This window comes from Chenopodium album, chromosome 22 (genome assembly GCF_948465745.1).
Source record: "Chenopodium album chromosome 22, dcCheAlbu1.1, whole genome shotgun sequence".
In the NCBI taxonomy this organism is placed as follows: domain Eukaryota; kingdom Viridiplantae; phylum Streptophyta; class Magnoliopsida; order Caryophyllales; family Amaranthaceae; genus Chenopodium; species Chenopodium album.
The window spans coordinates 12196397-12208124 of record NC_137855.1 but is presented as its reverse complement, the minus strand read 5'-3'; the positions used below and the strand labels follow the sequence as shown (position 1 = coordinate 12208124).

General features: G+C 35.9%; 1 protein-coding gene across 1 annotated transcript; it reads right to left on the bottom strand.

Moving 5' to 3' along the window:
* Positions 1-438: 438 nt before the first annotated feature.
* LOC145604543 (ribosome-recycling factor, chloroplastic-like) lies at positions 439-6911 on the bottom strand. The gene is made up of 11 exons (XM_081660430.1): positions 6739-6911; positions 6322-6472; positions 6125-6194; positions 5897-5992; positions 5577-5674; positions 4527-4638; positions 3729-3770; positions 2268-2324; positions 2129-2179; positions 1184-1240; positions 439-806 (listed from the first exon to the last, which is right to left on the bottom strand). The coding sequence occupies exons 1-11, from the start codon at positions 6818-6820 to the stop codon at positions 789-791; spliced, it is 834 nt and encodes a 277-aa protein (XP_081516556.1). The 5' UTR covers positions 6821-6911; the 3' UTR covers positions 439-788.
* Between the last annotated feature and the right edge of the window lie 4817 nt (positions 6912-11728).

Below are 11728 nucleotides of genomic sequence, written 5' to 3'. Positions count from 1 at the left end.
AGCCTTATGTCAACATAATGAAATTTGAACTTTCAGACAATACAGAGAGAGAGAGAGAGAGAGAGAGAGAGAGAGAGAGAGAGAGAGAGGAGACTTGACCATCTTCCATAAAAGCACCATCAACAAGTGCAACGTTGCGTAACATAGGCACCTAGCACTAGCAGGTTTCAAAACTTGGGCTGATATAGCACTAGAACTTTAGGGATCCCTACTGTTACATTCTAATACTGACTGACCAAAAAACTAAATTTTCATATTGATTAAAGCCATATCCTTAACTCGCCGTAAATAGTTACAAATTATATAAAAATCAACCTTTTTTTTTTTTTTTTTTTTTTTTTGGAGGAAATATAAAAATCAACTTTTGACCTGACCGCAATAACAAATAAGTGCTAAATGATAAGCAATCTACCAATATTGCTAATTTGCTATAACAGATTAACAGGGCAACTGAACTATACATTATAAAGCAGCCATTACACAAGAAGAGCCACATCTACAAGCTTTATCAAGTATGTATGAGCAAATTTTTTGGCTGTTTAAAATGGTTATCATCTTCCAGCAAAAAATTAAGAAAAAACTTCCACTGGACCCTATTACAAACATGATAATCAAAGTAGTCCATTTCTATCAAGGTTTGATAAATCAAAACCTATTTTCGAGAAATTTAAGTGCTATTCACAAGAGAAATCGCAAAGGAAAGCTCTAGCATCATATTTTACCATTAAGGACGTTGGAGCCACAGTTTTAACGTTTGCAAAGCTACATCTATTTCAGCTCTTAGTCTCTTAGACTTTCATCAACTCCTGAAAAGGAAATATGAATCAAAATCATCATATGAAAGGAAAAAATATTAAAGAAATAAATTTTGTTTACATTTCATGTATATGTAACCAATGAAATTGTGAAGCTAATTCAAACTCAAGAGCATGAGGACTGAGAGCGACAATCTCAGTGGATTAAGAACAGCTTAAATCACATTTAACTTGTTAATTTCCTCATAATTCCACTTGACAAAAGCAATAAGATTTCGACCCAAGAAAAAATAAGAGTAATAAACGCCTGTGCGGTTTAGGCTCACTCCGCACAACAGAGAGCATCACATGCATATGAAAAAGAGTAAATTTAATTAGACCTGTTCTGACTGCAATAAATCACAATCAAGAAAGATTTAACTCAGTACCTGTTCTTTCTGCTTGTAGATAGACTCAACCTTCTTCATGTACTCATCAGTCAGCTTCTGTAATAAAAACAAAATATATGCAGTGGCTAAGTCCTCTCCAAAATTATCAAAAAAGGGTATTTAAAGGTAGCACATTTTTTTAACTGCCTAGAACTTGACACTTTTTGAAAAATAGAAAAAAAAAAAAAAAAAAAAAACTACCTAAAAGAGTTTTCTGTTCTTTAAACAGCCTAAAGTCTATGAATTTATTTGAGTAACACTGCTTGTTGATAGTTTTTGCCACAAAATACTACATCGGTTGGCAGGTATTGAATATTTGCACATATATCGTGAGCACCATCTCACCCCAATGCATCAAAGCTGTTAGACCAGATATAACCAAGCCCAAAACTTTCACAATGCAGATGATCTAGCATTTACATGTACATGTATAAACTTCCTTAATTTTTTTGAGGGGGTTTACATGTATACATTATATCATAGCCAACCTCCGTTTGATATTATTTGCAACAAAGAAATATTTTACGTCTCACAAATAAAATACCCCTTTGTTGCTAATAATATGAAACAAAGGTAGTATTTTCTTTCTTGGGTTGACCATTTATTCAGAACTTCATATATCTTCATATTTATAATATAGCAACCAAGTACAAACCAAACCTCATCTTCCCAGATAGATCAGCTACATGACTACATCATCCATTGGCTTTCTGAAGGGTGTTGAATTAAGGTCATAATTGCCTCAGCATCTGAAAGGTCATCTTAAAAGTTCTTATCCATATAAAAACCTGCCAGCTTCTTGCCCCTAAGTCACATGGATGACGTATTGACGTGTAGGATCAATCAGACAACCTCCCGCCCCCACACCCCCAAACACACAAGGCCCAGTCATAAACACCACTTAGTTAAATGCATCAATTGTAAAGTTGTGAAGCCTAGTATTACCTGTAGATCAGCAGATAGGTCTTTCACGTTGTCTTCTGATAGTTTTTTCTCCTGTGAAGACAAAGACAGAGACAAAGAAATTTCAGTGAACATTCACAAAAAGCCAAAATTACAGAATTACTGATTAAAAGATCAACACCTTCTCAAGTTTTTCATAAGCCTTCAGAGCATCTCTTCTTATGTTCCTAACTGCAACCTATGAGAACAAATTTTGCAAGAGAACAAGCACTTGTTAGTTTTCCATCAGAAATATGATCAAACTACAACATATCTCAGAGTGCTGTATAAAAGAGTGATACCAAGATGCAGATCTCAAGATGTAGAGTTACTACAATGTTAGATTAAGCTCTGATTTTAAATTATCTATGCTAATCGGAAGGTCAGCTGAAGCTTGGCTTTTTTATTATCTCATCTATAGAGCAAAGTCCACAAGCATGACCAACTCATTTCCCTTAGTACAGCAGCAACAATGAACATACAAAATTGTATTCTATGCTTAGCCGCCCCAAGGGATTTATGCAGATCAGCTAGTAAGCAAGAATAAAAGTTGTATAATTTGTAAAGCCAATGTAAATCCCTAAACTCAGTTATGCTTATGCATCAATGCAGAATCAATTCTACAAAATTATGCACTTATTCTTTTTTTTTTTTTTTTTTTTTTTGTGGAGGGGGGAGGGTGCTTATACAAGTCAATTTTACAAAGAATGAAAGAATTTGCCAGAATACCATGCTATATAATGAATATTGTCCGTGAACGGTGAAACTTATACTTCCTCCGTTTCTTTATACTTGCAACACTTCCCTAAAATGGAAATGTCACAATAGTTGCAACACACTATAAAAGGAAGGTTTTAATGGTGAAAATTGTACTATTACCTTTATTTAAAGCTCATGGCCCACTTGATTATAATCCTAACAACCTCTTAACCCCATTTCAAGTGTATTATATTATGTAAGGTCCACTTTTCTTAGATGCCGTGATAAAGTATGTGCTGCAACTATAAAGGAACAAAGGAAGTGATTCATAAAATCATTTACCAAGTGTGTTTTTACATTTATGGGGTGACCGTTAACAAAATTTTTGTGGGAACATTTTACAATTGTGGGGATTGCTGAATCCTCACTAACCTCTCAATCTCAATAAAACCTGTGAGATGCATGCTCACATAAATGGGAGAAGCATCTAGACTACCTAGACATTTAAGCCACAATTTCTTTCTAACTGATAATGCATACAGAAGCCTACAGGTGTCAAACTATAAAATTCCACTATTAAAGAATAAATGCAATACAAATGACTTCTTCTGATCAACATAAGGCCTAACATTAAACCATCAGAAGTTAAATTGCTGATTAGCTGGTTTATGCAAACATGGTCAGCCCATCAGCACAGATATGCAGGGTCTTGACAAGGGATACAAATAAAGCATTTCCCTAGAAGATGTAATAAAGACTAGAGCCAAAGTTTCAGATTTAGGCTACTGACCAGCTGCCTCATCTAATAATGAGCTGTCAGTACTACTTAACGAGCTTTGGATTTTTATTTTTAGGAATTAATACAAAAAAGAAAGGTATTAAAAATTACTAGATGAAAACAAACCTTTCCTTCTTCTGCGAGTTTAGAAACAACTTTTGAAAGCTCCTGCAACAGAGATGCAAGAAAATTTAATAGTGAGGTCAAATAAAATTTTCCAAGAAACTAGTATGAAATGAGCAGAATAGATATAAATTATAAAGCCAGCTACCAAGAAGAAAATTCACTCAGTTTTATCTACTGAAATTGCTTTATATCTGGTCACTGTTTATATTGTAATGATTGGATAAAAGTAAAGGTTTTACTTAGCATAAAGCATTAACAACACTGATATTGGGAAAAAAGTTAGTTTAATTGAACCATTGATTGATACTAGAGGACATGAAGTGGAATGACATATATAAAGTGTGATATACATTATACAATACATTCTCAGCTTAGTTTGGGAGGTCCAGATATGAATAGTGAAACATCATACCGCATTTTGTTACTTATAATATCCATTTCCTTTCAATTTAATACCCTAAAATGCCCAAATGCAGACTATCAATTTGTATCCAGAGTCTGCACATAACCATTTGGCAAGGTCATTTTACAACGAAGCAGACAGCTTATCAGAGTAAAAACGTTAATACAAAAGTTATTATAGGTTTTATAGCATGCCAAAGTCCACATAGAATATAAGGATTGGACAAGTAGCAGTACTAATAAGAGGAAAAAAGTATCTCAATGGATCGTTATGCACGCAATTGCCAAATCTTGTCAGAGCAAGTCTGCACGTTTTCCATTAACAGCTTTGAGCCTCATATAACCAAACAAATGACTTTCTCTATGGTATAAGAATATAAGATTATTGAAGATCACCTTCCTTCTATCTGTAGTTAAGGGAGGCAGGGACAGCCGGATAACTTCACCGTCATTACTAGGAGTTATACCAAGTTGAGAGCTCACTAATGCCTTCTCTATTGACTTCAAGCTGGAAAAACAAACATCAGAGTGAGATCTATTGACCGTGTACATAAATTAAGTATAAGTAAGAGAACTTATGTGGATTCAGTTTACTATACAGATCGAGCATTACATATATTGAAGAATGTAACAATGAGAAGAGTCGAAAATTGCATTTGAAAATCAGAATTTGATGATTCATTAATTTTTTTTTCAAGAGAAACTACTTTCAGGCTCTTTCTTTCAATACGTACTACAAGGCTCTTGTCCTCACTGTCAGACATTGAAAAACCACATCTTGAAAAAAGGATATCTTTTTTTATCAAAGATTAAATGTGCTGAACAGAACCAAGACAAGCGATTTTAGGGTACATATAATTTCACCATCCAAAAAAAAAAATTCACAGGATCAAGAATGAATATATTGTCAATTTGTCATCAACATCATGATTTCTTTTTTTTTTTTTTTTGACACAAAACATCATGATTTCATATTTATATACATTCTCCAAAAATATTTGAAGAAAGTTAAAAGTTCATAATTTAAGATACGTTAGTTTAGCTAATGCCAATTCATTTCCTTAAATAATTTTAGATCCACGCATATATATGACACTCTAATCCTAATCAAAGCACTCAAAATAGCAAATCTAGTCAACGTAGGTTAATTGCACTCTTCTTTACCCTGTCTCAACTTCCTTGTGGATTATAGTGCCATGAAGTGCCCAACGGTAAGTTCAACTTTTCAAGTGATGTACAATGTCTTCAACACCCTTATCATTGTTATGACATGAGTGTGATTCCATAATGCCCAAGTTGGAATAGTATAAAGTAACAATTATTTTTATTTATGCAGCAAGCTAACTTCCCCCTATACCCACTAGCGACATAAAAGTCCCCTATATAACTACAATAGATAAAAGTAAACCCACACTGCCAATAGAATTTGACTTTCAGAAATCATACCTTGATTTGTCATAAGGTGTTATCAAAAGAGAACTAGCATCTGGGGTACTTATTTGAGCAATGCTTTTTAAGCTGACTGGAGTTCCGTAATACTCAACCTGTTCAGGCATATTTGTCAACTAAGGTAAAGGAAAGTTCAAATAGCAAGAAACTAGAATAGAAATAAATTGCAAAATCAAAAAGGAAACTTATATTAGGCGTTGAACCCAGTTATGTAGATAAGACATTAAAAGTACACATTCATACCACAACAATTACTTCAAATGAACTACAAGAATTAACAAAACATATGATATTGCAGGGAGATCAACAAAACGTACTTCTATCCGATCCAACATTGATGGATTAGCTCGATTTGTCCTTACAGAATTGAAATTTGAGCGTACCGTATCAATAGTCTTCTCCATCCTTTGTTTCTATACAAGAAAAACATTCACAAGCAATCAAATTCCACACCTAGACAAGCATACACAATAATGCAACAAATGCAAACAATGGTTCCTAAGTCCAAGTATCATTCAGAACTCAAATTCCGGAAGCAAACTTACAGTATCCGTCTCTATCAACAACTTTTCAGCTTCAATTTCCTCCATAGTGGCACACCTAAAAGTTCCTGCTCTGAAGTAAAACCACCAAAGTACATCAAAACTTGTACATCAAAACTTTGTAATAATACCCTCACTAGTTTCTTAACCCAAATTTCAACAAAAATCGAAAGGACTCAACACCGAAGCGACAAACATACCGGTTCGGCAACTGTTTCATAACAACAGCCTTCCCAGAAAACTTCTTAACACCACAATCCATTCCAACATAGTTAGCAGCAGACCTCCAGACTGAAACATGGGTTCTTGCAACATGGTTTTGCGCAAATTTACATTCCACATTGCTAACACCTATACAAAATCATCCAATTCATTGACCAATTCTCAACATTCAACAAAAAACACCTAATTCTTACGTTAATAAGCTAAAATTCACAAAACGATGAACTAGTACATTCCAATTTGCATTTTCTACAACCTACGAAATTAGAAATGACATGAAATTCTATAAAATCAGGGTTTATTTTTTCTCAATTTAAAGATGTAATTCATGGAATACGATAAATTGAAGATGAAGTAGAAAATTGAAGGAGAGGAATTTGATGAAGAAAACGAACCTTGAGGAGAGATGTTGGAGGAGTTGCGACGGCTGAAAGAGTGGAGATAGGAAGTTGCAGAGGAAAGTGAAGAAGTCGCCATTAGAGGTGAGACAGTAGAAAGAAGAAGAGTAGTGAGGTCCGAGTTTAGAGGAGAGACAATGAGCAAACTTCTACGGATAAGAGAGTGAGAAAGTGTTTTCAAAATTTATTTTTAATTCTAAGAAGGGTTACTCTAAGGGGCCGTTTGGTTGGGGTTAATCAAAGGGAATAAGAATCAACTACCCTCATTCCCTTTGTTGTTGTTGTTGTTTGTTAGACCATTTTTCCTATTCCCTTTACCCTTTTCATTACTCCAAATCCCTCTAAGTTCATTCCCCACCGGGCCACCCTCCTTAGACTTTTTCATTTCTATTCCCTAGCCACCACCTTCCTACCTACACACACCACCGAGAAACCCTACCACCGCACTACCCACGCTTCGCCGCCTCTCCGACGACCCTCGCTGCGTCTCCGACAACCCTCGTCGCCTCTCCCCTTCCTCGTAAAACTCTCTTCTCCTCACGCAGAAACATCCCCAGCCCCTAAAAATCCCTCCCTATCCCCGCAAAATCGTTGTCCGACCCTCCCCCACTCTCGAAACCCTGTGGGGGAGGGTCAGACGGCGGTTTTGCGGGGATTAGGAAGGATTTCTAGGGGCTGGGGTTGTTTCTAGGGTTTTTCGGGGAAGAGAGAGCTGCATGGGGCCGGCAAAGGGCGGCGAAGGTGTGGCTGGTGGTTTGGTGGACAGATGGTGGCTAGAAAAGGTGGAAAGTGAATGAATTAGGTGGTTGTGTGGTAGTGAGTTGATGGGATTGTTTCCCTTTGTTTTCAAAACAAACAACATAGAGAATATTGGGTATGTATTTTCACTCCATTCTCTTCCATTTCCTTTGTTCATTCCATTCCGTTTACCCCGGGTAAACCAAACGACCCCTAAATCTCTAATCCTATTTTCTCATATTATTAATAGAGATGATCAAGCTGGACCTAGTCCAGCCCGTTCTGATTTTGGGTGGGTTTAGGACATAAAATTTTGGTCCGAAATCATTATATTTTGGCGGGTCATAGACAAGATATTTTAAGAATTTTAGTTAATTTTTCAACTCGAGTCAAAATGTTCGCTAGGGCCGGTCAAATGCTACAGGTTTTGGCAACATTTTTAGTCCTGACCTTAACTTGACCCAACCTTGTCCAACATAGTGGGCTATTTTTCCCTCCTTCGGCTCAACCCGGCCCGTCCTATGATCATCTCTAGTTATTAACTAAAATTCACATTAAAAAATCACAACCCAACACAGGGTATAATATTTTACCAAGCTAAGCTTGGTCTAGTGGTAAGATTGTTACCTTCAAACCTTGAGGTTGGGGGTTCAATCCCCACTAGAGACACTTTGAGTGTGGGGATCCCTTACCCTTCCCCTCACTCTCAAAGTGTCTGACCCACAAATACCGACCAAAAAAAACGTAAGGGTTGAGGTTCGGTCAGGGTCTTTCTCCATACCTTAAAAAAAAAGAAGGTATAACATGTTAATGCATGTTAGGTTGTGGGCCAAGATTAGGTCATGCTATTAAAAAAAGGCACAAGGTGTAAAAACACATTAACCACAAGTGAAATTTGTCTTTAAACACATATGCATGACACGACAGACACGACATGGTGACACGTGGGCTTAGGCTCTGCTTGAATCATCCTTTTGGGATTTCAAGACTTTTTTCCTTAATAATAGCCCGTTCCAACTTAACAGATTGGCGGAAGAGCACTCTAGAAAGAAGATGTAACGGTAGGTGCCTGACTTTTGGGTTTAAATAGGTGTACAAGAGAGATCGTTGAAGCCAAGGGCCAGGCTAAGCAAGCGGGATTCGGACACACGGGAGAGATCTGTACGCTGGGAAGATTCTCGCAACTAGGTGGAAAAAGAAGACATGGTTGAGTAGAGAGGCCCACTCTACCGAAGGTAGAACTTTTTGTCTGGAAAAAAAATGAGCATGTGAGAGGATCCGAACGAATTCTGCTTTATTATTCACAAGGCATACACACACAACAAAATGCACAACCATTGAACCTAATAGCATGTAAATTGTGATGAAATAGGATTGTGAGAATAAGGACTAGTGTTAAAAATATTTTTCAGAAAGGTGTGGCATTGTAGCTCATAGCCCATTACAATAATAGCAAAAGTTGTTATTGTCTAATTAAGTTTCCACTAAATAAGATTGTTTTTATGTATAAATAAAATCTTCTTCAATCTTTCATATATATAGCACAATAACTATCAAATTGTGGGCATCAAGGTATAGGTTCCACATCCATTTAGTAGTTTCAAGGCCCTCAGTTGTTCCACATCCAAGAAAGTGCTAGGAAGGATGTGGAGCGTGCATTTGAAGTACTTCAAGCTCGATTTGCGATAATAAGAAATCCTGCTTTGGCATAGCATCCTGAAGTATTATGGAAAATTATGATGGCATGTATTATAATGCACAACATGATTGTAGAAGATGAACGACATATGTATCGAAATTATCAAGATCCATGTAGTGATTTTGCTGAAGAACAACCCGAGACATTAGCTAATTCATCAAGTGAAAACGTTAATCGTGGGCCCATCCTTATTATTCATGGAAGATACGAGTATGTGGAGCAAGATTTAAGCAGATTCACAACAAACAAATGCATATGTCATTGAAGAACGATTTGGTTATACATGTTTGGAGAAAGTTTCAAGGATCGAATTTGAATTAAATATTGTATGTAAGAAAAGGAGATCATTATTGTTATCGTTATCGTTTATGTTTGATGTTAATTTAAATTTCATGTCGCTATCTTTTATTTAATGTAGTTTTCACTTTATGTCGATTTGTTAGTAGTGAATGTTATTATTTAATGTATTTTACAAACATTTGATATTTTATTTTAAAAAGTTATCGACATATTTAATTTTTACTAAGACACATTTTTAATATAATTACACTTAATAAATTTAGTAAATAATACTCCATCTGTTTCATAATGTTAGTCCCATATAGAATCAATCACATAAAGTATAACATAATTGCATAATTATGCAATTATGACTTATTTAACTTTTTTATTTTTTGTTAGGAAAGCACAAGTCATAATTGCATAATTTAAGGTAAATATTTCCTTACTTAGAGTCATGTCATCAATCCACAATCAATTAATTCCAAAAAAATCAAGTTATAAATGAAATATATTCAATATGAGTAGATCTTTTTGAAACGCCCAAAATTGTATATGGGACTAACATTATGAAACGGAGGGAGTAATAAGTACAATGTGGTGAGATATACATAAAAGTAAGGGCCTGTTCACATTTACTGAACTGATTGGAGCTGAACTGAACTGAATTGAACTGATTGGAGCTGAACTGAACTGAACTGAATTGATTGGAGCTGAACTGAACTGAACTGAACTGAGCTGAAATGAATATTTTATAAAAAGAGGGAAATTAAGAGCTGAACTGAACTGAACTGATTGGAGCTGAACTGAACTGAACTAAACTGATTGGAGATGAACTGAACTGAATTGAAATTAAGTAAATATGAACATGCCCTAAGAGAGAGAAAATGAAAGAGTATTACAAGAGGATAATCTTGTTGTGGGAAATTATAGAGGAGGAGGAAAATGAAGAGTATGTAGATAATAGAAAGTGGAGAAACTAGAAATTGAGGAAAGTTAGGCATTTACAAATGCATAACAAAGGGTATTCATGTAATTATTATACATATGGACAAACAAATGCATATTCTGGTATCATTGGATGATCAAATGGTACCATTGAATATACAATACGTGATACTATACATAATGGTATTATATATGCATTCAGTGGTACAAAATTTATGCATAAATAGTACCACTGAGGATTCAATGGTACCATATAAACTATCAGTGGAACAATCAACATGTGGTCCCCCATCGCGTGATACAATCCGACCAAAAAATAGGTGGGGTCCACCTACAGACCTCTCTCTTCCTATCTCTCTCCTCTTTTCTCTCTATATCATGTGTTTTAAAAGTATTTTAATCAATGTTATGCATTTACAAATGCCTAACTTTCCCCCCTTTAAAATTCTTCGTAGAAAGCAGGGTATAGGAAAAAGTACATGATGTGTCAAAAGGAGAATAGGAGAAAGAGTGAAAAAGTAAGGAAGTAGAGTACTCCCATTGAGGATGCTCTAAAGCCATGCTAGAGAAATTTTGAATTATTTTGATCCCAACGCAATTGAATTAAACTTTTTTATTTTTTGAAAATATTTTGAATTAAACTAAGTTTAACACAATTAAACGAAATTTAATACTCCGTGTTATAAAACTATATCATATTATATTCCACTGAGTTAAACTAGAAAGTACTTTAGTGTAAATTTAATATTCCGTAATATTTTTTTTTTGAAACAATATACTCCGTAATTAAACTAGTTGGATACAACTCCTAATTATATTTCAAAGAGGAAGGATATATTATGTAAAATTTAGGAAAAATTGACATTTACTACCACCGAAAGCACCCTGTATCAGCTTTACTACCCATTTAAAAAAAATATTTTATTTTGCTACCACACAAATCCCTAAAATATATATTTCACTACCGAAGACTAAGACCGTTACTGTTTCTGTTAGTTGGGTTTAGCCACCGTTCAACCACCTTGCGGCCACCCCTCCACTTCACTGCCACCCGTCCCCTTAACTGCCACCCCCTCCCCCCTGCCGGCGCGACCCCACCATCTCCCCCCAACCGGCGCGACCCCACCCGTTCCCTTTCCCCCACCTGCGCAACCAACCCCCTCTCTTTTCCCGTACTTGTTGCCCCGACCCCTCCATTCACACCGTCACCCACATCGCCGAATGGAACCATCACAACTCCTATCCCCTGCTCTCTCCAACATCACCAAGCTCAGCCCACACTTCAACCCCCACCGCGACACTGCAGCGAGCACCACCGCAAGA

Excerpts from the sequence above, each read along its gene's own strand:
- LOC145604543 (XM_081660430.1), bottom strand. The coding sequence starts at position 6,820 with ATGGCGACTTCTTCACTTTCCTCTGCAACTTCCTATCTCCACTCTTTC. Across the intron at positions 5,993-6,124 it reads TGTTGATAGAGACGGATACT|AAACAAAGGATGGAGAAGAC; the intron begins GTAAGTTTGCTT and ends TTTCTTGTATAG. Across the intron at positions 5,675-5,896 it reads CAATGTTGGATCGGATAGAA|GTTGAGTATTACGGAACTCC; the intron begins GTACGTTTTGTT and ends ATGCCTGAACAG.